We start from the raw sequence: 24,828 nt of genomic DNA on the forward strand, positions 1-24,828 counted from the left end.
AGAAATTTGTGAATCCTGACTATCACATTTAAGTTACACACCAGAAGTTCTTTCTTATTCATTAGGTTTCACTAAGTAGTCACCAAGAAAAAGATAAAGAGATAATACTTAGATAAAAATACTGTTATATCTTATCTGTCTCCTCTGAAGTGGTAAATCTAAGGCAGGTTTTATCAATGTTTGAATTATTGACATTTTGGGTTGGGTTTTTCTTTTTTGTGGGGGAAGGGACTGTCATGTACAAGGTAGAAAATTAGCAATATCTCTAGCTACTTTTTTTTTTTTTTTTTTTTTTTTGTCGATCGTGGGGCTTGAACTCTGGGCCTGAGCACTGTCCCTCAGCTCTTCAGCTCAAGGCTAATACTCTACCATTTGAGCTACTGAGCCACTTCTGGTTTTCTGGTGGTTTATTGGAGATAAGAGTTTCTCCTACTTTCCTGCTAGGACAGGCTTTGAACTGTGATCCTCAGATCTCAGCCTCCTGAGTAGTAGGATTACAGGCATGAGCCACTGGTGCCCAGCAATCTCTATCTACTTCTAACAAATAGATGCCCATAATAAACCCTTACTCACTCCTAGAGGGAAAAGGAGGCCACAGATGCTGCTAAACCTCCTACTATGCACAGGAAAGCCTTCTACAACTGATAATACAGACTAAAATGTCACTAGTATAAGTTAATAGTGTCTTATCTTGGTTCTTATGAATGTCCATGTAACAAAAAAAATGTCCCCAGACATTGTCAAAGGTCCCTGGTAATGAGAGGTAGGAATTCTGGGGGAAGGGAAAATAGCACCACAGGAGAACTGCTACTCTATAAAGAATACAATTTTATACATCACCTAAAGATTGTAGTAGACTACAATAGGTTCTTTTTTTTTAACAGAGGCATATAACAAGGGAACAAAAACTTTATGTCAGTGAAAAATGAGTCATTTTCTGTGCAACAACATCTGATTGCAACTGAATCTCAGGTAATTTCAAAGTCATCGCTCTGTAAAAAGAACCACTCACTTGTAAGTTCATCTTCATCAGTTTCTCCCTCAAATTCTTTTCTGTACAGATGGTTTACAGCCTCTATCTGTGGTGAAGTTGTCATGGTACTACTCTGTTCTTTGTTTGCTTCACATTCTTGAACATAGCTGCTTTCAAACTTATGTAAGGTTAAGACACTACAAGAAGCAGGGATAACTATGTCCTTCTCCAAAGTTAATGCAGAATAATCAACTAGCAGATCCTCACTTCCTGATTTTCGATTTTGAAAGAAACAGTCTATAGGGAGATGTCTGATAAGATTATGAAGACACTGGAACAAAACTGTTTGATTCCTGAAATAAAAAACAAACATAATTTACCAAATCAAGGCAGCATAAAGCCATAAAAAATACTGTTGTCATCAATTATTATTGATTTGCAAACAGCATAATCACAAATAAAACAAAACCGCATATGATCATTGATAAAATTCTGACTACAGCCTTCCAATGTACATAGCCTATACCAATTCAGTTAATAATATTAACCAAGGTACTTCTTGATTTTTATTCCTGAGTAGTAACATCAATAAAATAGGTTTTAAGTTCCACTATGGAAACAAGGTAAAAGGAGATTTAGTGGTGCACATAAATGAAACTCAAAAATTAAAAGATACCTTTTTAATCTGTAAATAGTGCCAAATCAATTCATTTACCATATACCAGGTATGGCTCTGAATTGTCCCACAATAGTATCAAACTCTTCACGGAGACCTCATGCTCACTATGTTCACACATGCTACCTTTCTCTGGATTGATTCCAACTTGAGATGTATTACCTGGTATATATTGTTAAAATGCCTTCAAATTGTGTTCTTTGTTTCCACTTGAAGAGTGTCCCATAGACATCTCTTGGCTCTATACAAACGCATATTTCTGGAAATTCTTTGATTACTTCACAATTCATGTATTCTACAAGCCACATCTTCATTAAATTCAGGGCACTGTCAGATGATGTGACTTGAAAACAGTTTTTGTTCAACACTGTGAGAAGTGAAAAAAGATCTTCTATATGCACTACAAAGAAATAGTTCACAAGTTCTATCATTAAAATCAGTGCATTATCAAATCGTCTCAAAATGTTCTGATTCAATTAAGTATATGATTAAAAAGTATGTACAAAATTACCTGCTGGTTTCTTCTCTGGAAATGTCAGTAGGAATTTCTCGTTTGAAAGATCTTCAAGACTTATATAAAGTCTGCCACATGAAATAAAGCGATTTTCAGGACTTTTACCATTTTCTCTCTCCTTAGTTTGTAGTAGCACAATACAACAAAATTTATTCAATGATAAAAGTGGTGAAAATGATGTCACACCAACAATTATCTCCTCACACTCTTTCTTAGATGGCTGGTCACCAACAAAGCTTTCCTCTTCCTTGTGAGGCAACTTGATCCTTTTTGCCTCAGATCCTATTTCATGTGGCTTCACTTGTGGTGCTGAGAAAGAATCCGTAGTCAATCTAATCACCTTATTTTGACAGTTAATTAACCGAGAGACAGGGTTATAGGTTTTATCGATTAATAGCGATAACGTCACATCATTCAGGGAACTGAAAGAAATAGAGCATGGCTTACTCTATAAACTTTACATTTAAAGTCAAATAGATGATTAAATGCTCATATTAACAACCAAAAATCCATTCTCTTTTTTTAGGAAAATATTATTTCAACTGTAAATGTAACGAATGATTTAGAGAAAATGGAAATTATGGAAAGAAAATATGGAAAGCAGAAAAATATATTAAGTAATACCAAGGATAAATCATCAAAATCGAACGTACTGTTCAGTTTCCTCAAAATATACATTAGAAGACCACATATATTGACATACATTCACACACACACACACACACACACATACAAATCAAGTCTAATTTATAGAGCTTATACTGGTCCAGGATTTATGTAATCAATCTGAAATTGAGACAAGTAGGAAAAGTAAACTTCTACCAGGGTTAATTTCTGGTGGGTAATTAAATATATTTTAAAGTCCTTGGGTTTTTAGGTATACACTGATACAGTTACAGATAAAATAGTATAATACCTTTCATGCTTTAAATCTGGGGGTAGGGGTAATGAATGAATGGAGATATATATGAAATAAGATTAGTAATAAGTTGTTACTAGAGTTCAATGAGGGGCAAAGAGAGTTCACTATAATATTCTCTTGACATATGCAAAGTTTTCTGTACATATAAACATTTTTAAAGAAAGTTTGCTAAACATACTAAGGAAATAAAGAAATAAGGGGAAAATATAAGAAAATAAAAAATGACCACTCAGTCGGCCACTGGTAGCTCACACCTGTAATCCTAGCTACTCAGATCAGGAGGATGAAATCTGAGGATCTCTATTTGAAGCTGGCCCAGGCAGGAAAAAAAACAGTGAAACTCTAATCTCAAATTAACTAGCAAAAAGCCAGAAGTAGAACTATGACTCAAGTGGTAGTGCTAGCCTTGAACAAAAAACCTCAGGGACCTCAGTCAGCCCTGTGTTCAAGCCTCAGGACCAGCATATAAAAAGACTTAGATCTGGAAAGAGCAAACTATAATTATTGTAAGCTTACAATAATTATAAATAGTAAAGAAAAACCAGAAAGTAAATGATGAGGTTAAACAGCTGAAACAAGGTAAATTAGTAAACAAAAAATAGACCAGAAGGTACTACTTAAGACTCATCAAGATATGAAGCAAACATAAAAATATGCTAAGCAAGCCAGATGCCAGTGGCTCACACCTGTAATCCTAGCTACTCAGGAGGCTGAGATCTGAGGATCGCAGTTCAAAGCCAGCACGGGCAGAAAAGTCCATGAGACTCTTATCTCCAGTAAAAACCACTAGAAAACCAGAAATGGCGCTGTGGCTCAAGAGGTAGAACGCTTGCCTTGAGCTGAAGAGCACAGACAGTGCCCAAGCCCAGAGTTCAAGCCCCAGGACAGACAAAAAAAAAATGCTAAGTAACATAGAGAGTACAGAAAGAATTAGCCTAACAGGATTTCCCAGACTGCATGGAATTCCACAGAGATAGTAGAGACAATGAAGAAGCTTCATTACTTGAGCTATACTTCCAGCTACTGATGGTCACTTATTAATTTCATAAATGCCATCTTCTTCATAATAACTTGCACAGATACTTGCACAGCTGTGTTGGCCAAGACACAAATGGCTATTAAGTCCTAAATATGTGGCTAGTGTCAACCTCATGCATTAGAGATACAAAATACAAACTGAAATTTAAAAGTAGTATATAAAAATAAGTCTACAGTATCTTATCAATAATTTTTATACTGATTATATGTTGAAACGATGTTTTAAATATATTGAATTCATCAAAGCAGTAAAATTAGCTCACTTGTAAAATTTCCTGGGTGGCCTTAATTTCTTTTTTATTGTTATTATAAAGGTGTTGTACAGTATGGTTGTAGTTACATATAAGTTAGGTAATGGGTACATTTCTTTTTGAACAGGGTTACCTCTTCCCTGGTTTTCTCTAGCTTTTCCCTCCTGATCCTCCCATCACAAGTTATACAGTTCATTTTCAACATAGTATCTAATTAGTATCATGGCTGCATTTGTTCACTCTTTGTCCCTCCATTTCTGTGCTAATTTCAATTAGACACTATTAGTGTAGACTCCAAACCAGAGGGTAACAAGGTGTCATCATGTTAAAACTTACTTACACCATCAAAGAAGATGTGGTTTTTACTCCAACGATTAAATTATCATCCAATACACGATACCATATCTTCTCTATTTGCTGGTCTGAATGATGAAAAACGTCTGGCAACTTTTCATTGAAAGTATTGGCAGATTCTTCTTCCTCTTCTCCTTCCCCACAAAAATGAACAAGAGGTACCTTACAGAAAAAAGTTTAAGTAGGTGATTACAAAATGCACTCAATATAACAAAATGAAATAATGTAAATCAGCCTTGGGTTAGTGTTTATGGCCTAAAAACACCAAATAAAGTATAGACTATTATATATTTAATTATATATAATTTAATAAAATAAAAATTATGAATTAAATATATATACTTATATGCATTTTTTAACTATTTACTCAGAAGCATGGAATGATGAGGACAAGACGGATTATTCAACATAAAAGCAGCAGAAATATAATTCTATAGTCCACTAAAAATAGATTGACAATAAAATATGTACCACGGGTATAATGAAAGCAATCCAGTCTATACTTTTAAAACATTTTTATTAGTATACATTGGTTGTATGGGAGCTGAGGTATTGCACTGTGACAACTGAACTGAACCCATAACAGTAGTTTTGTATTAACAAAACTGAGTAAACTATCTTTAGAGTTCATAAAATTTTTTGCTAGATTTTACTCGTGAAGTCCAGGCCATACTCAGTCATTTTCACACATGTATAGATTATAATTACTGATAGAAATAGTAGAAGTAGTAGAAGTAATAATATATAATATATACTAAGTGCTTACTTCATGTTATGAAATGTTCTAAATGTCATTCATGCATCAATTCATTTCACTCTTACAATAACCCTAGTTATCTTAGGTCAGTTTTATTGGCATTTGTATTTTAAGCAACTTGCCCAAGGTCACGTAGCAATCAAGTAGTAGAACTGGGTTTTACCTGAAACAGACTGAACACAACTTATCCATTGTCTCTATCTGGTAATTACTTAGTAAAGAAACGAGTACTTATACAATAGTGGTGATTCTGCCTGTAGTTGTAAGATCTGAGGTAGGCTATTTATCTGAATCCTAAAGAAATAGTTAACAGATGACAATAGCAATTTTAAAAAATTGTTTCAAAATGAATAAGTCAAATACGGAATAGGTCAAATACGGAACACTGAACATAGTGGCTTTAATGTATTCATTTCTTTCCTTTTTTTTGGTAGTGCTGGGTTTAAACTCAGGACTTTGCACATGCTAGAAAGGAGCTTTGTTATTTGAGCCATTACTCCAGGTGATAAACTAAATTCTAAACATTCATTTCTCTTTCTAATATTGGCAAAATTATTGGGGAAAGTTAAGGAAAGGAATGAGGCGACTTTAACAATGAATTTTGTGGGGTCCCCCAGGAAATTAGAACAGCAATATGTAAATGCAATATTAATAGGATAGCATTAATAAGATTTATAACCTAAGACTGAAATATAGATGCAAGGCATACACTATGACAAAAATACAGCTGATTTAGGGGAAATCAGTTAGGTATTGAAGTGACTTGAGGTACTAAAATATAACAATAATTTTTTCTATGTTTAGGATTTCTTATTTATATTTTTTATTCTGGTCTTTCTCTGTATATAATTAATATCTATAAGTGTGATTTTTATGAATTCTGATGACTTTTTTCTAACAATCTATTATACTGGTATGAGTAAATACAAGGTACATGAAGAGGTTCTTATAATGGTCAGCTACAAGGAAAAAAAGTAAAGTTACGACATGAAGATAGAAAGATTAAGAAAACAAAACAACTTCAGGACTTTTCCCAGAAGAATAAATGCTCTTAGAAATGAACAATGCCACTGACTAAAAGAAAACTTAACATCCTAATGAAATAATGTCATTGCCAAAGGATAGTTGTGTAATGCTTAGTATATTCTATTCAGAAATTCAGAAAATATATATTACACTGGAATAGCTTCTATCTAAATCATACAAATTGTAAAGTATAGGTATAGCCATTATGGAAATCAGCATGGAGGTTCCGCAAAACAACGAAAAATGTACTTACCTATAACCCAGTCATAGCACCTTTAGGCAAATACATGAAGGACAGGTATATGCATTACACGAGAAAGATACCTGCATACCCAAATTTATCACAGCTCTGTTCACAATAGTCAAACTGTGAATCAGCTACAGTACCCAATAATCAATGAATGAGTAAATATGATACACATACACACACAATGAGGTACTACTGAGCCACAAAGAAAAATAAATATTATATCATGCATAGGAAAATCAATAGCACCATCAAGTTAAGCAAGATAAACCAAATCATTCTTGTTCTCCATGATCTGGAGATTAACTAATTGCTGCTGCTGATGGTGATGATGGCAGTAATGATATTGGGATGTAAAAGTAAAAGGAAGACTACCTCTAGGAGATCATCAATGGGAACAAAGAAGGGGATACAGAGAGGTGATAAGCATTGAAGGACACACACACCATACATGTATGTACAAAGACAGCATAATGAAATCCAACAACCCAACACAAAACTGTTTTCAAAAGTGGGGAAAAGGGAGAGAAGGAATGGGAAGTTGGTGGAGGAGGTGAATCTACTCAAAGAATACTGTGTGCATGTATGGAAATATCACAATGAAACCTTTTCTTACTAAAATATATATGCCAAGTCCAAAATAAAATAAAAATTTAATTGTTAAACATTTCTAAGCAAAAAGATTTATTTCCCAAGCTTATTAATATTTCACTAAGTGAGATTTTATACCCTACAGAATTACATGCAAATTGGCAAAATAACTAGCTCCTTAATCAGATGCTCCTTAAATCCATAAAAGTTTGCCATTATAATCCCTGTCACTTTTCTTCTTGATGCACTGAGCAGAATTTCTACAAAATTCCAATTTACATAACATCTCAATTGTTTGCAGATTTTCAATTCATAAAATGATGAAATAGTCACACGATTTATTTTACCTCCTCTATATTTGGTGCACTTTCATCTCGAATCACGTTTATTAAAGTTTTCCAATATTTTAAAATAAATTTTTCCTTAAGCAATAGAAGATCCTTGAATCTCTGAATTACACCCAAATATACCTGTAGAAAGAAAAATAGTTACCAGAGACATAATTTCAAATGAAACCAGACATATCCTTAATTCATGAAACGCTTTCCCCCAATGCACTATTCAATTCATTTTTCTATAGAAAAGCAAAGAATACTTCTCAGAGTAAAACTATTTTATTTATACATACTGAATCTCTATTATAAAAGAAGTACTTTCCTGCCAAGTAAAATATAGCAAATAACTGTACTATAGAGTTTATGTATCAAACTGAGAGCACACCAATGCATTTGCATTCATTTAACTACTCATTTAAAAAACTTACCATCAATATGAATAAAAATCAAATTTTTACAACATGCTTACCATTACAAAAAATCCCATGGCCTTCTTCCTGAAACAATTTCAACTTCAAAAAAAATCCATACACATAGCAGATCTCATCATGAATAGAAATGATTATTTTGAATTTGACAGTTTTAAATTTTCTGTTCATGGAACCTTTACAGCAAAAGTTTAAAGATACCACAGAACAACTTCCTTGTAAGTTTATTTGTATGCAATAAACTAGGGCTACGGTCAAATCTACTGGGAAAAAATTACTGAAAACTAATGGAAAGAAACACCACAAATTTAACTCTGAATTAGGCAGAGAAGTGCATTCCTTTTATCATACCCCATAGATTTCAGCACAAAGGATAAAGCATTCATGAAATATATTTTGCTACTGAAAATTTAAAGAGTTGTGTCATTGAACTGATAGAAGTTGTTTCATCTCAGATGGATATCTAAGGCTGTTTAAGTATTAATCTGGCCTTTAATAAAACATGTTTTTCTATATTTAAAAAACAAAATGCAATCCCTATTTGGATTTCTTTATAATTAAATTTTAAGGCAGGCAAGTTTTGTTGTTTCTTTTAAAATCAATGAATAGAAGTTGGAGGGTGAATAGAATTATTTCTATATCTTATCTCATTATACTAAGTATATAAAATGTCTAGCTAGTATTTTAAAACATCTCATGTTGATCTAGTTTTGTGGGTCCCATGTCTCTCACACTCCATCACTAATTTGCTCAGAAACTGTGGTTTGGGTAGAAGATCTAACCAAAAGTACATAGCCAAATACTCTGGTTTCTCTTCAGATTGTATAAATCTTTCACCTTTTACCAAAGGTATATATAGCCAAATCTGAGCCGCTGGATGGGAGAGAATAGGATAAAGGATGACATGGACAGACTGAAAATGAACCTTTAGAAATTAGCAGTGGTCTTCCTTCTTTCTTCATCTCAGTATATCCCCTTCCCCATGACAAAATGGGGAATCACTAGACAAGTTAAATAATATGTCATGAGGTTTTTGTTATAAAGCTATAAAACAAAAATAAGCACACTGTAGAAATTAAAGCAGTAGAGAAGTGTACCTTGTTTTCCTTTTTTAGAGGCTCAATCCCATTTGCAAATGCAACAGATTGCCCATGTATATTTTAAGGGATGTTTGCTTTCTCCTTATGAACAAAAACTCACCTAAAAGCCAACACAGGAACTCCAATACAGGAGCATCCTACACAATGTGACCCCAGACCTTGCATTCTATCTTTTAGTATGAGCTATCATACATACACACAGAAGAGTGCACAATATAGAAAACAGTGTACACACTAAAGTGAAGTTAAAACCTGTATAACTACATACAAGTCAAATGGGTAGAGCTGCCTGGGGCCCTGTACAATTGTGAATTTCCCCTTCTCCTCTGAAGGCAACACTTCTCTAGCTCCTTTAAGATAACTTCCTTGCTTCTTTTCATAATTTTGGCACCCCTCCATTCGTTTGTAAGGAAGGCATTTAGAGGGTTTTTTTTTCTACTTTGTTTCTGAGTCTTTTGGATTATAGCATCGTTCTATGTGTATTAGGTTACAAAGTAATTGCAGATTTTTTTATGTGTATGCTGCTTCTGGGGCTTGAACTCGGGGCCTGGGCACTTTCCTTGAGCTTTTTCATTTAAGACTAGTGCTCCACCACTTAAGCTGCTGCTCCACTATTGGCTTTTTAGTGATTAATTGGAGCTAAGAGTCTTATAAACGTTCCTGCCCAGGATGGCTTTGAACCATGATCCTCAGATCTCTTCCTCCTGAGTAGCTAGAATTACAGATGTGAGTCACCAGGACAAAGAATAACTGTAGACCTTTAATTATCTGACAATATTCCATTCTGTGATTATAATTTACTTTTGTTTTATTGATACAGATTTGGGTTATACCCAGTGTGGTGGAGTATTATAAACAATGCTATGAATATTCTTATGTATGTTCACAAATTGCCACAATGTTCTACTCTATCTACAATGACTGACTAGAAAACAAACTTCATAGGAAAAAGAACAGTGTAGTACAATGGACTCTAGCTGTAGCACTGCCGGCCATTAGGCCTTTCTGGGTCTCCATTGTTTCCTCAGGCTGGGAGAGGGATCTAGACTGGTCAGTCTCTGAAAGGCCTCCTTATACATGGAATTTTACTAACTACATTGATAGCTATGGATTGTCAATTATCTCTTGTCCTCTACCTCCATTTGTACCTACCATTCCTCTATATGGTTTAAAAACTTTTCATATACCTCTTCTTTGTCTTTGCCACTTTTTGAGATTTTTTTTCTAATATGTTTGCTTTTGCTATTTTGTTCTGTGTCTCTTTCATCTTGTTTCCTATTAAAGTGATCTGATAAGGTTGGGATTTTTTTTATCCCAACACGGTTTTTAGTTGACAGTGTGTTGGTTATTTCCTGTGAATAATGAAAATGACAGCATTGTTAGGGATGGTGATTGTAGCCCTAGATACTCAGGATGTGGATATCAAGGGAGTTCAGGTTAAAGGCCAGCCCTGGCAAAAAGTAAGCAAGACGCTAGCACAACCAAAAAAGGCTGCAAGTGGTGTCATTCACCTGTCATCCCCGCAATTATAGAAGTGTGAACAGGAGGATCTCAGTCCATTCTAGCTTGAGCAAAAATGTGAGCTCCTATTGGAAAAATAGCTAAAGCAAAAAGCACTGGGTATGTGGCTCAAGTAATAGAGTGTTTGCCTAACAAATGCTAGCTCAAACTCTAGTGATGCCAAAAAATTTCTTCTTTGAATTAAAAAAAAAAAACTCTTGTGGATTCCTATGAGACCCAAGATAAACATGGTATTTCAAGAGACTGATTTGTTTTTGCCCTGTGTCTGGAACATTGCCACTGCCTCCAGGGCAAAAAGAACATCAATATTCTGTTCATCTCTCAGAGTTACAACATTGAAAGCATTCACTTGATCATTTGTTCTTATACTGTCAGCTTTTGAAGCTTTTTTTGTCGGTTGTGGGGCCTGAACTCTGGGCCTTGGCACTGTCTCCGAGCTCTTCAGTCAAGGCTCTAGCCCTTGAGCCATAGTACCACTTCTGGCTTTTTCTGATTATGTGGTGCTGAGGAATGGAACTCAGGGCCTCATGCATGCAAGGCAAGGATTCTACCAATGAGCCTCCTTCCCAGCTCCCAGCTTTTGAAGCTTTTAGTAAGAGTTAAAAAAATTCATCCACCATTTTAGGTTTTTGTTTGTTTTGTCAGTCATGGGCCTGGACACTGTTCCTGAGTTTTTCTCCACAAGGTTAGTGCTCTACCACTTTGAGAAACAGCACACTTCTGGTTTTCTGGTGGTTAATTGGATATGAGAGTCTCAAGGGGTTTCCTGCTTAGACAGTCTTTGAACCGCAATCCTGAAATCTCAGCCTCCTGAATAGCTCGGATTACAGATAAGAGTCACAAGCACCAGGCCTTAAGTTGTTTATAATTACTAGCACCTGGCCTTAAGTTGTTTTTAATCAGAAGAACTAGTCCTACTTCATAAATGAAACATTTCATAAAGCTATACTTTTTTTTTTTTTAATCTGTCGTGGGGCCTGAACTCGGCCTGGGCACTGTCCCTCAGCAAGTCAGCTCAAGTGGTAGAGCGCTCTACCACTTGAGCCACAGCGCCACTTCTGGCTTTTTCTGATTATGTGGTACTGAGGAATCAAACCCAGGGCCTCATGTATGCAAGGTAAGCACTCCACCTTCTCAGCCCTAAAGCTATACTTTCATATGCTATGCTGGCATAATTATTAAGTCAGTATAAAATATACCTTATTCTTTTTGATAGATGTACAGTATTCTATGCTTTCAATATAGTATAATCTATTTATCATAATCCTAATGATGGGACAGATTTGACCAATGCTGTTATTTACAAACAATTCACAATTTTGTAAAATCATCTGGGAATAAACCTCAGTGGTAAAGTGCATGCTTAGCATGTATGAGACCCTAGTTCCAATACTTAGTATCAAAACAATTTTGTAAATGAAACCTAGCCAACTCTTCTGCCCCAGCTAGCTCCAAACCATGATTCTCAGATTTCAGCCTCCCAAGTAGCTATTACAAGTATGAGCCACCACCAGAGAGGAACTGATAGAATATTCTATCTTGCCTCAGGTCCCAAACATAAAAGCCAATTGACCATGGACTGAAACCTCTACAAATTGTGAACAAAAATAAATCATTCCAGTTTATGGTAAGTATTCTTACGTAACACTTAAAACTGAGCAATACAGAATATCAGTATGAAAGAAGTGGCATCATTACTATAACGACTTGATCATGTGGTTTATAAGACTTTGCACTGACTTGTGGGAAGAATTTGGAAAGGCTTAGAAATGTGGATTAGAACTTAATGGGTGATTTTTGTGGGAGCTCAGAAGACCAGTAAGAATACAGAAAATTACAAGACTGCTCATGAGTTCCTATGGGAAGGACTCTATCGAGAATTGTACTACAGGCCATGCACCATTGTTACATTTTGTCCATGCATGAAGCTAGAGTGAGACTAAATTCAAAGCTGACAGAATAATTAATATACTGAAGGAAATATCAAGCCAGCTCAACGTTCAGGGTGCAGCATGAGTTTGATGAACTGCTTTTAGACAAATTTGTAGTGAGAATTGGCTGCAAAATACCAGAGCAGAGAGATTTGATAGACCTGCAGTTTGGGTCAGGAAAGCTTATATAAAGTTGGAACTAAGACAGCTATGGTTTCTGAAGAGATTAGTGCCATTAGAATATTAGGATGGTAGAAAAGATTGCTCATGCTTGTATGGCTCACAGGTGTAATCCTAGCTACTCAGGAGGCTGAAAGCTGAGGATCACAGTTCAAAGCCAGCCTGGGCAGAAAAGTTCCTGAGACTCTTAACTCCAATTATCCAGCAAAAAAAAAAAAAAAAACAGAAATGGAAGTGTGGCTCAAATGGCCAATCCAGAACATGCGGCCCTGAGTTCAAGTCTCAGTACCAGCAGGCAAAAAAGAAACGTGTCTTTAGGGTTATCTCAGGAAGCTAAAAGTCACCACCTATCTCAGGCTCAAGTAGGTAAAGAGTGTTAACTCAGTTAAGCTGTTCCCTAAAGAAGAAATCACCACTCTGGTGTTGTTTGCAAGCAGTATTTGCTTTATACTAGCACCTTTTTTTCAATACTCTTTACCTCATTTCCATAGTGTTAATCAAAAAGGAAAAGGATAATACAGACACTAACTAGTATTCTGCTTTGCAGAGGTGGAATCACCAAACAACGTTTCTCGTCGTGTTCGTCAAATGAATCCTCATCATTACACTCCACTGGCTCACTCTAATAAAAAAAAAGGTTTTTAAAAAAATTTAAACACTGAAATTTTGAAATAAATTGAAAATTCATGAGACTAACAAACTACAATTATAGTTTATCTAGTCAAAGGACAGTTTATTGTGTTATAAATTATTCCATAAAAGGCAAATTATATATTCTCTATAGTGTCTTATAATTGAAAATAATACTATGGTAACTACAAATACCTGATAAAATTGGTATACTACATTGCAAAGTGTCAGCTCATTCATTTTCTAGAAAATCCTAAAGTATTTTACCTAGGAAAAGTCTTACAAATGAAAAATCACTGGAAAGATTGCTGCATAGATCCAAAACTTCAGGGGCATAATTTCTCTTACATTTAGACTTTATGATACTTTGAGTCATTACTTCTTTTGAAAGGAAATTTCATATTATTTTATTCCTTAGTACATATGATCATGTTTATTGATACAAAATGTTATTCTTCTGAAGTACATTTAATTTATAGTTCTACTTCCTTTGAGTGGTGGTATTGGGGAATTCAACCCCTTCTGCTTGGTAATCAAGCACTGTACCACATGATCCACCAAGCTACTCCTACATACTTAATTTTTTAAAGCTTACTTATGAAATCACAAGTGCTTAAATGGTGGGTCAAATGCTTTTATGTATGGACATTTTCTAAAATGACTCTTAAATATAAAACAAATAAACAGAACTTACTGAGTAGTTTATGTCACTCATATCTGTTAGTTCAAATGAAGTCAGGCAATCTGAATTCAAAGAATCCTTTAAAAGGAGCAGCACTTGTTCTCTTCCATTTCCAAGAAAGTCATCTACAAGTGCTAAGCTAAATTTTTCCCACTTCGCAGTAACCTGAAAAAAATAAAACATTAAAGGAAGAATAGGAAAAAATCAAATGTGAAATAAATTAATATTTTTTGCTTTATGTAGTTATAATTTGTTCCCTTCAGTATTACAAACAAGTAAGAAAATGATAACATAAAAACTAAAATAATTATACAGAAGGATAAAAAAACACAAGGAATGTACTCGTTATCTTGCCCATGTAATTGTAACCCCTCTGTATGGTATTTTCACAATAAAAAAACACAAGGAATTATAACAACTACATAAAGATAGTTAGACTTAGCACTTTCTAGAGACTATCAGTCCTGATTAGACTGTACAACACCACAAAATCCTGTGTCAAAACCAAAACACACAACCAACAAAGCCAAAAACTACAAACTGAATTATTATTTAAATACTGTACCTGAAAGTCCTTTTCTGAAACAGCACAAACTTGATTGGATCTAAATGAAACAATGAAAAATAAGCTTCTTCCACTTGGGACCAAAGGTTGAACTGTACAAGGACCTTCAAATGGAAGCTGGCACATACTTTTCGGGATCCCATTGTGAAATAAAATGAGTTGATTCACTCGAGTAAGGGCAATCAGAGACATTCTTAACTGGTTGTTGACAATCTCAGTTGTACAGATATGAATGTAAGTCACCACATTAGTATAAGCAGGAGGAATAATATAGGTATCACTTAATACTTTTTGACTTTGAAGAGAATACACACAAAATTTGCTATTACAAGCTTCAGAATCTGATTCTAAAGGCTTTCTGGTATATTCCATTAGCCCTAATAAAACTATACCTAGATTTTGAATCTCACCTGTCCACAGAATAGAGGAAAAATTAGCTGATATGCTAATGATTTTGTCAATTTGGGAAGAGATACAGTAGAGTGTCTTGACGTATTGCCATAAAAGTAAAGGACCATTAAGGACTCTTACAGTCTCATTCATTTCATAGTCTAGACTAAAACTCAGACACTTTTCAAACTTATTGTCGCTGTGGAGAAACAGTAAACAATATTCAAAAACACTGTTCAATTTTTTGTTTTGTATCAAAATATAAGGGAGATTAATTCCAGTTCGCAAATCTGACACACAATTGCAAAATATAATTTTTAAATGAGAGCTTTCATTCTGTATGGGAAAGAATCCAGTGGACTTCAGAGCAAATGTTCTGGTTTCATTATCAAATGCCATCTTACTGACATATAATATGGACATCTCTGCAGGCATTTCATCTGAAAATTTTCCTTTAGACAGCTGAAAAATAAGGATGTCTCCATTATAACACAAGAGCCTTTCTTGTTGATTAAATGACATTGTTCATTTGTTGGTCATTCCACAATAATATCAAATCTTTGTACTGACACAGCTTTCAAATACAAATTGATTCCAGTTGATGCTTTAAATCCTAAAAAAGAAAGGAGAAAAACTGCCATGAAATAAGACAGAGTTGAAAACAAACCATATATTTCTGTTAGCAAACTATCACAGAAATATCTTCATTTCATAAGTAAATATGTCCACACTTCTATACTATTGTGACAATGTATTTTTTTGTTAGTTTTGTTGGTTGGTTACTTTTGAACAGAAGAATTAAATGAACAGAAGAAATAAATAATTGCAATCAATCATTCATATGCATTCTCTGCTAAGTACAATACATGCAAAATTTCATTTAATGTTTATAACTATTTTCATTAAAATAGTATTATTATCACTTTCATGTGAAAATCTTATTTTAGAAAAGACAGGAAACTTTCCCAAGGTTGCAAGAGTAACACACACTTAATAGTCCTAATCAACAATGGTGCTAGACTTGGATATAAGGCTCTCAACCTCTAATCTACACTTTTTCCCCATACATTTCCCTATTTTGAACAAGCAGGTTATAGCAAATGAAACTTGAAAGCTTGTTTTAAAATAAAAATCAAGATAACATCCTGTAACTTGAATGCACGTGTGAAAACCATGTTCTTGCCAGACACCTAAAATGGCTACATTCCCTGATTGCTTACTCAGGGTATACAGCCAGATACTATATTCTTCTCTACACAGTAGTGCTAGGTATTGTTCTTAGCACCTTTGCTTCACTGTTTATTCCACTTGATATCTTCATGCTATAGGCACTATTAATATCCCATTTTATAGATGAGGAAACTGAGGACATTACAGGATTTCCTGAAATGTCTACAGATATGAAGTGACAAGAGTTGTTCAGAACCAAGTAATGTAAGTCAAAAGTAATGACTGTTAAATGTTGTAGCCAGGGGGATGAATATCAGCATAGGGCATTGGATCCAAAAGGAAACTTTAGTTATAATTCAAATATTTTTAAGGGTATTTTCACACAACTTTTCAACAATGTGTTCCTATGAAAAGATAGACATATAAAACAGTCTGGGGCAAAAGATGTTAAAGTGCCATAATATATCTGACTACAGATAATGAAAATATATCAAATATTTTAAAGGATATATTCAAATACATTTTCAACAATGTGTTCACTTTTTCTCATAAACTATAAACCTATAAAACAGTCTGGGGTGAAAGATATTGGAGTGGCATACTATATCTGACTCAAGATAAGAAAACATGGGGACTGTTATTACTTCATTGTAGTTTCCACTCCAAAAATGGAAGCCTTTATCAGTCTTAGTGATGTTGACATTCTGCTCTAGAAAACCGTTGTGTTGTCCTGTGTAACAGTGCAGGCCATTTGGTATTATCACTGAATTCTATGAGTAGGAACGAGTACAACCACAAATGTCTTTCCAAATGCCAAATCTTCCTCCAAACAGTTGGGAGCTACCTTAAGTAAACCGAAAGACACTTCATTTTTAATTTCAATTTATAGACGTGTATAAAGAGTTCAAAGATCTCAAGGCCGTTTCCTTGTTAAGCAGCTCTCAGTCTGAAGAGAGAGAATCCCCGGATTATACAGCAAGCTCTTCAAAACCAACCGTTCCACAGAGTAACAGCTTCAGGCCCGGGGACGCCCGATTCTTTCTGGTGCCTGAGCATAAGGGGGCAAAGTGCGAATCCAACCCCGCTCCCCAGTCCCGGAAGGCCCAACTTGAAAATTGTGTCCTCTCTAGCCTACCTGGGCGACAGAGCCTCGCAACGGACGTCCCACTCGGGTGACAGGGTTTTGTGACTCCAAACCTCCCGCCAGCGCGTTGCATCCTGGGAGGCCCCGCCCAGAGGTTGCGTCAGACGCCGAGGAGGCGGAGCTTGCCATCCTGCTCGGAGTCCGTTGAGCTGGGAGGCTGGGGAAAGAGATAGCACCTCCCAGGGAGGGTAGGGACAGCGAATGGCAGGCGAGCTTTCTGGGGCGGAGCTGGAGGGGGAAGTGCCAGCGAACTCACAGCTGGCGGAGGCGGGACCGCAGTGCGGGGGATTCGGGAGGGAGGAGCCATAAGAACAAACGAATGGAACCCAAGCTGACAGCCTAGTCTGGCCGCCTCCACGCCCAGGCGGCCGTGTCCGATTGGGCCTTCTTGTAGCACTTCCTTCTGTCTTCGAGTGTCACGCGACCGCCTCCCCCTCCCGCCCTTCTCTGTCTGCCTCTGGGCTGGGCTGCTTGGGGATGAGATACTCGGCTGTCAGTGGTGGAAGGGGCGAAGGCTACAACTGCAATCACATCCGCGATTGAGATCATGGCCGAGGTAAGGAGTCCAGCAATACTGCAGCTCCCTCCCCACCCCCACCCCCGCCCAGGACACCGAACCTCCCTCTGAGGCCCAGGGCCGGCACGACCACATCCAGATGGGCTGAAGTTGAGGGTAAGCCGGGTGATGAACATAAATATCTAAGATCCTGTTGTGTCTTCCATCCAGAATCAACCTCAGAATAAAGCTAAACTCATCTCTGAGACTCGGAGGAGATTCGAATCTGATTATATGACAGGTGAGCACCGGGTTCTTGGGGTTTAGAAGAGTGTACAATGAGCATCCCCAACTTTGCTAGTCTTTGTGAGTGTCCCCGTGGAAGGTGTTGGGGACCCGTTTTACCCTCACAAGAACAATGCTCTGCACATTTCAAAGGTTTTCTTCTTCATAACATATGGTGTCTGCTGCTTCAAGTGAGCAGATGGTGCGTCCCTCCGACGCTTCCATTAAAGCGTTTAATGTAAGTTCAGAACCTGTGATGTCCCACAGTCTCCTCGTGTTTCTGGAACTTCAGGAGATTTGTTAGGCCCACTACACAGATGACATTGCCCATTCCTTGGTTCTGGTGCTAACCAGAACCATGTTTTTCACCAGAAAACTGGAGAAAATAAGCGAGGAAGCTCTCATAGTACTCTTGATGTATACTTAATTGGATATGCCAGTTCATTTTCTATTTTGCCTAATTCCATATCGGAGAACCCACAATGTAAACTTTCCAGTACTAGAACAAATTCTATGGAGTCCAGAATTGATTTATTGATTGAACCTTTGGGATCCAGGTGTCAAAGATAGCTATGCTGTGAGGTTACTTAACTGATGATTGACTATTCGTATAGTAACTAGTTACAACATACAGAATAAGTTACTATAAATATGGATTTTTAAAACAATCTTCTATTCTGCCTCAAGATTGATTATAATCCTGCCCCTGTCACTCTATGGCTTACATACCTGTTCTCAGCCCATTTCCATGTTGGTGAAATGCAAATAAGGTTAGGAGGGTTAAATGAAGAAGTATATATATTAAACTAGTATTGCTCAATATATAGTAGGACATATTCAAGGAATATTTTGCCTCAGCATTTGTTTTGGTTATTGTGAAAGGAGTTAACATTAGTAATGAGCAGAAGTTTCCTACAACTTTAAAACTGGGCTAGATTGTTCATCACTCGATGACCAAGAACAAATAAGGAAACCTGCTCTAAATACATTCATCAGTAAGTCTTTTCATGCCTCCATGCCAATTTTCTTCACACTCCAAACTTTGCACCAGAGAGTTGCAAAAGCATTCGATTCACTTTTAGCCTAGAGATCTCATTTCTAATAACATCACTGGTTCCAGTAAGAAGATAATGCTAAAATTGCTTTCTGTAGAAATGAAACTCATATTAATACAATTTATAGTATTTTAATAAAGTAACTCAGTACTAGACCTAATGAATCGATGACTCAGCAATAATAAGCTACTCTTGCCTAAAGGAAGAAGCAGAAAACAGGCAGTAATTTAGCAATAGACAAGGTCTTAATGGTAATGTTGGGTCAACCTTCTTATTTAAAATGAAGAAAGTGAGGTACAGAGAGATTAAGCAATTTTCTCAAAATCCCTGGTATTAATTAGTAGCTTGACTAGTGACTAGTGCTCAGCCCTTCTAGACTTTACTATAGTAATCTTTCTGTGACATGATGATGGCAAATTATATCATGTCAATTCCTAGCTTGAAATGTTCAGTGTATTCCACTGTACTTAGAATAAAATGGGGCCCTACAAGCCCATACCTGAGCCAATTTTCTCTCACCTTTCCACCTCACCTGTTACTCTTCTTGCTAAGTACAGATTTTATTTGACTACGTCCTGCACTGAGAATATACTGTACATTGAAACCCTGTATGCACAATTTGCATCACATAACTGAAGCAAAATTTAATTAAAAATACTTACTCTGAAAATATGTGACTGATACGATTTCTCTTTAAGTTCCTTTGAAAAAAATACAATGACCCACAAAACTTATTTAACTTCCTTAAAAAAAAATACAATGACCCACAAAACTGACATCACAGTCTAAAACATGACTACACAGCCTTGTTTGTTTCTTCAAACAAAATGAGTCTGTTTCCATCTCAGGAACTTTCTACCATTTCTCTCTGCCTAGAAGGCTTTCCTCAGTCAGTGTGCATGGCTAGGTTATCCATCCATCCATCCATCTATCTATTTATCTATCTATCATCTATGTGGTTTTTTTCAAGGTTGACATGTATACAAGAGACCTTCACTATTATGAAGTAGCTTCATTGTCCTGTGTATTTTCTTTTTTACAACTGTTAACGTAATCTGTAATTTTCTTGTTCATTTGTTTGTTTGTTATTCATTTCCTCCAATAGAAGGTATGTGGGTTTGGTGGCAGCATGTAGAAATTCAGAGCAGAGGCCCTATGTATCTTACACAGTTTACAATACATATTTATTGAATGATTCTAGTAAAACATAAATATATGTTTTAGAAGAGCAGTTATTCCAAATGTAAATCTGTCCTAAATGGCTCCCTTTCCCACTAAAATCTGAAAAAAGTAGTCCTCACAATATATGTAATACACATAAGCTTAATTTCGAAGTAATGTACTATAGGCCATTAAGTATAAAGAAGGATTTTTTTCCTTAAATATATATCCTTCATTATTTATAACAGTTATAAATACTAATTTAAAGAATTCTATGAGAATTAAAAATAAAAACCTTTTAAAACTTTCTTGCCTTAAAATTTGCAGTTGTTTCCTGAAATAGGAAGAGCATTTGATGAAGGTAGAGTTTGAATATGACAAAATATTGTGTTGTTTTTTCAAATTTACCTTCACCCTTCTAATCTTACTTTTAGAAGTTAACATTGTTGTGTAGAACATCCACTTTCCTTTTTATTGGTCTTTCATAGTCTCTAATACCATCAATGATATTTTGTTCCAAAAAGGCTTATGGCAGACTTAAATAAACATGTTTTTCCTAAAGAAAAATATTTATTTTCTGCAAGTGTATGTCTTCAATCATTAGGTACCCTTCAAAAAGTCCTAGAAGTAGGTTCTTGGGAATCTCAAGCACATTTTGTGCACGTAAAAATTGTTAACAATCATGGATAAGTTTTTAGCTGGAAAAAAATAGAAAAAGACAAGTCCATAATTACAGTACTGTTTTCTTCATTGTTACAGTGAGAAATTCCATGCTGAGAAACCTTTCCCAATCTTCTCTTTGTACCAAAGAGACTAATCTCTTGTGTTGATAATTCGTTCTGTTCTTCAAGTACTTCTTATATGTTTCATTCTGGAAAACAGTGTGTTAACATTAGAGAAAGAGCTGAAGAAGGGTAGCACACCTTTGTGAACTACCATCTAGTAAAGGTATTAAAATCAGAAATAGCTGTTCAGTTTAAGGCAGATTGTGTTAAGAGTAAAGAGTGTCAAGGTGTATTCTGCAAGAATCAAAGGCAAAGAGAAAGCTCATGATTGGATTAGCACACACTTAGAAGAAATTTCACAGAAAAAAATGTGGTGCTATGGTTTGGGTATGCCCCAAACCATAAAGACTTGTTTCACAGCCTGATAGTGTTGGGAGATTTTTGAAGTCTTTATGAGATAGAGCCTACTGGGAAGTCTTAAGGTCACTGAAGATATGCCCTGAAAGGAGATTTAACTTCAGTCCCTTCTTCTTCCTGATGTTCCCTGGTTACAAGATAAGCAGCTATTTTTCTCTTGGCACATTCTCCAACCATATGTACTATTCTCCTACCATGATGTGCTATGCTACCATAAGCACAAAAGTAACCAGGCCAACAGATCATGGACTGGAACCTCCAAAACTCTAAGCCAAAATAAACCTTTTCTCAATAAGTTGTTTATCTTATAGGGATTTGTTGTAGTGACAGAGTGCAGATGAACCCAGGTGGTGTTATGATGAACTTGGGAACATGGTGGAACTGGGCCAGGTACAGAAGATGATCCAGGCAGGTCAGATAGTTTGTGCCTAGGCACTGAGGTAAAAAGATGTAAAGCATGTTTAGGAAGTTCATTTTAATAAGCCTTAAAGAGAGAAGTATACATGGTTAAAATCCAGTTGAAATATAATATAGAGAGCTTTGGACACCCAAGTGTTGTGTTTGTACTTCAGTGAATGTAAAGAGCCAGGATTTGTTTTTGGTTTGTTGTCTGACTTCACAAGTTTGAATGCATATTCATTTAAGTGAATTTAGTAAATGAATTTCTTCCCAGTCTTTTGTGTGTGCATCAAGAGAGCAAAGTTGCAAGATCACTCTGTTTATAATTAGAATGTTAGATTTATTTGGTCTGATCTTATTTCACCATATTTATAAAGTAAGTCACATTGTATATTACTATTTGATATTTAAATCTTTAAATAAAAGACTTTTATCATTTAGATAATGTCATTTTATTTTCTTTTCTTTTCTGTGCTGCTCTCGGGGCTTGAACTCAGGGCCTAGGTACTGTTACTTAGCTTTTTTGCTATACCACTTCAGCCACAACTCCACTTCTGACTTTAATGGGAGATAAGAGTCTTAAGGACTTCCCTGCTGGGGCTGGCTTTGAATCCTTCAACTCTCAGCCTCCTGAGTAGCTAGGATTATAGTTGTGAGCCACCAGCACCAAGCTAGATAATGCCTTTTGGACAGTTGGGGTATTTCAAGTTTTTTTAATACATTTTTTGTGCAGTAGTTTTGGATTCTTTGTGTTAGATTGATGCCTAGAACTAAATTATTCACAAGTAAGTATTTTTGACACACATATGTAGAACTTTCTCCATGAAGACACCAGTATCCATACCTACCAGCCTTTTCTTACCACATCCATATCCATTTTTTTTACTGTCATTTTTGGTTGCTTAACTGATAGTTCTTTTAGTTTGCATGTGACTGCTCATAAGGGTAAACTTCTTTTCATGTTAATGTTCATTTGTGGCATAATTTTTATATCGCTTTTATTACTGGTATGGAATTTTGCTTTATGGCATTTACTTTTGGCAGTTTTTTAATATATGCAAAATTGCTCATTGCTTTGTTGTTTTCTTCATTATTGTTAAATAGTTTTACCCAGTGATTTTTTTCCTAGTCTCAATTTTTTGTTTTCATTTGGTTTAATTTTGAGATTTTATGTACAGTATGTATAAAGATGTTATTAACATAAATAACCATGTACTACTGCTCAAGGGTTTATACCCAGGAGTGAAATGAGTGGTTCATATAATAAGCGTTCAACAGGCTCATTACTGACCTGGTTCCCAAGTGATTGTACTAGTGTTCATTTTAACTAGCAGTATTTGAATGTCCTAAAAATTTTATACATTAAAAAAAAATCCTTGTCAATCTGCTACAGGTGTTGGGCAATCTCATTGTGGTTTTAATTTGTATTTCTTTGAGGACCAATGAGGTTGAACAATTCTTTATGGGTCCTTTGGTTTCCACTTCTCTGAAAAACACTTCTGGTATTTGGAGGCATTTTGTTCTTCCATGTAAGTTTTAGGGTTAGTTTATGTTTCTGCAAAAAATGAAAAAAAAAATTTGTTATAATTGTGTTAAACCAGAAGCCAGTTTGGGGAAAATGGACATTATCATTGTCAAAACTTCCTAATCAAGATCTTAAAAAAATATCTGCTGAAGTCTTCCTTATTGAAAGATTTATGATTTCTCATAACACTTAATTTCTTTTTTTATACTTTTTATTGTAAAGATACTGTACAGAGGGGTTACAGTTACATGAGTAAGTTAATGAGTACATTTGCTATGGAGCATTGTTACCCCCTCCTTTGTTTTTCCCCTACCATACCTTCCCTCCCTGCCTCCCCAACTCCCCCCCCTAAGTTGTTAAGTTCATTTCAACATAGTGTCTTGTAAGTCTCATTGTTACAATGGGCCAACCTGTATCCTTGCTTCGGCATTTTGTTATTTCCCTTCCCCTCCCCAAATTAGAAAAATGTATATCCAAGATGCAGGGCACCAGAATTAAATACAATGACAAACAGGGGTTATACCATAAGGAGAAGAACATACAAAAGAAACAAAAAAATCACATAGTACATTTAAAAAAAGCAGCAAAGAAAAAATCCTCTTGTGTTCATATCTTGGGGTTCATTTCACTTAGCATCGTCTTATATGGTCATATGTACATAGCTTTTTGACCTTTTCTGCTTGTCTGGTAAGATTATCCTAGATGTCTACTAGTTATTGCAAATAAGGGAAACTATAGGATCTATGTTTCTTTGGGTCTGGCTTACTTCACGTAATATAACTTTTTCCAAATCTTTCACTTTCCTAACAAATAACACTTAATTTCTTGTTACATTTTTTTCACAGATACTATACATGTTGTTTTTGTTCTGTTATTTAAATACTGTGCCTCAAAATTTATTTTCTAAGTGATGGTTTCTAGTTTATGGAAAATGCAGTTGACTGTTTTACATTATTGAATTCTGAAATCCTAGCAATTTATTAATTTTATCACTTATCTCTAGATTATATAAGATTTCAATATAGAAAATAACATCACTCTCAGTACAACAGTTTTCTTTCTAACTTTCCAATTATTACATCTTTCGCTGTTTTACTTGTACTCTACTCACTGGAATCTTTAGAACACTATTGTATGGAAGCAGTGACAAGAACTTACTTATTCTTGATTGAAGGATACGTGATGTCACCATTAAGTACGATCTTTGTGAATATCCTTCATCAAAACAAAAGTTTCTTAGTTTGCTAGTTGAAGGATTTTATTTGGTTTGTTCCCATTAAGACTATTTATTGAGCTGGGCATCAGTGGCTTACACCTGTAATCCTAGCTATTCAGGAGGT

The 24,828-nt window shown here is 35.5% G+C and overlaps 2 protein-coding genes across 3 annotated transcripts in view; one reads left to right on the top strand and one right to left on the bottom strand.

Annotated features, from left to right (window-relative positions):
* Window positions 1-808: 808 nt before the first annotated feature.
* Fancb (FA complementation group B) lies at window positions 809-17,477 on the bottom strand. The gene is given in 10 exon segments (XM_042680479.1): window positions 809-1,043; window positions 1,045-1,326; window positions 1,812-2,049; window positions 2,161-2,585; window positions 4,715-4,890; window positions 7,697-7,819; window positions 13,374-13,466; window positions 14,169-14,321; window positions 14,722-15,724; window positions 17,417-17,477. Coding segments are annotated over 9 exon segments (2,535 nt in total). The 5' UTR covers window positions 15,634-15,724; window positions 17,417-17,477; the 3' UTR covers window positions 809-910.
* A 308-nt stretch (window positions 17,478-17,785) lies between these two features.
* Mospd2 (motile sperm domain containing 2) overlaps window positions 17,786-24,828 on the top strand; it is a 36,059-nt gene continuing 29,016 nt past the window's right edge. The window contains exons 1-2 of one of the 2 annotated variants that reach the window (XM_042680516.1): window positions 17,786-17,981; window positions 18,153-18,222. In XM_042680516.1, the coding sequence (XP_042536450.1) occupies window positions 17,973-17,981; window positions 18,153-18,222 (79 nt within the window). In that variant the 5' untranslated portion in view covers window positions 17,786-17,972. The remainder of the gene's footprint in view (window positions 17,982-18,152; window positions 18,223-24,828) is intronic. The other variant, XM_042680515.1, reaches the window with a different exon arrangement.

The sequence above is a fragment of the Dipodomys spectabilis genome, unplaced genomic scaffold (assembly GCF_019054845.1).
Source record: "Dipodomys spectabilis isolate Male_0828 unplaced genomic scaffold, ASM1905484v1 ptg000061l, whole genome shotgun sequence".
Classification (NCBI taxonomy): Eukaryota; Metazoa; Chordata; class Mammalia; order Rodentia; family Heteromyidae; genus Dipodomys; species Dipodomys spectabilis.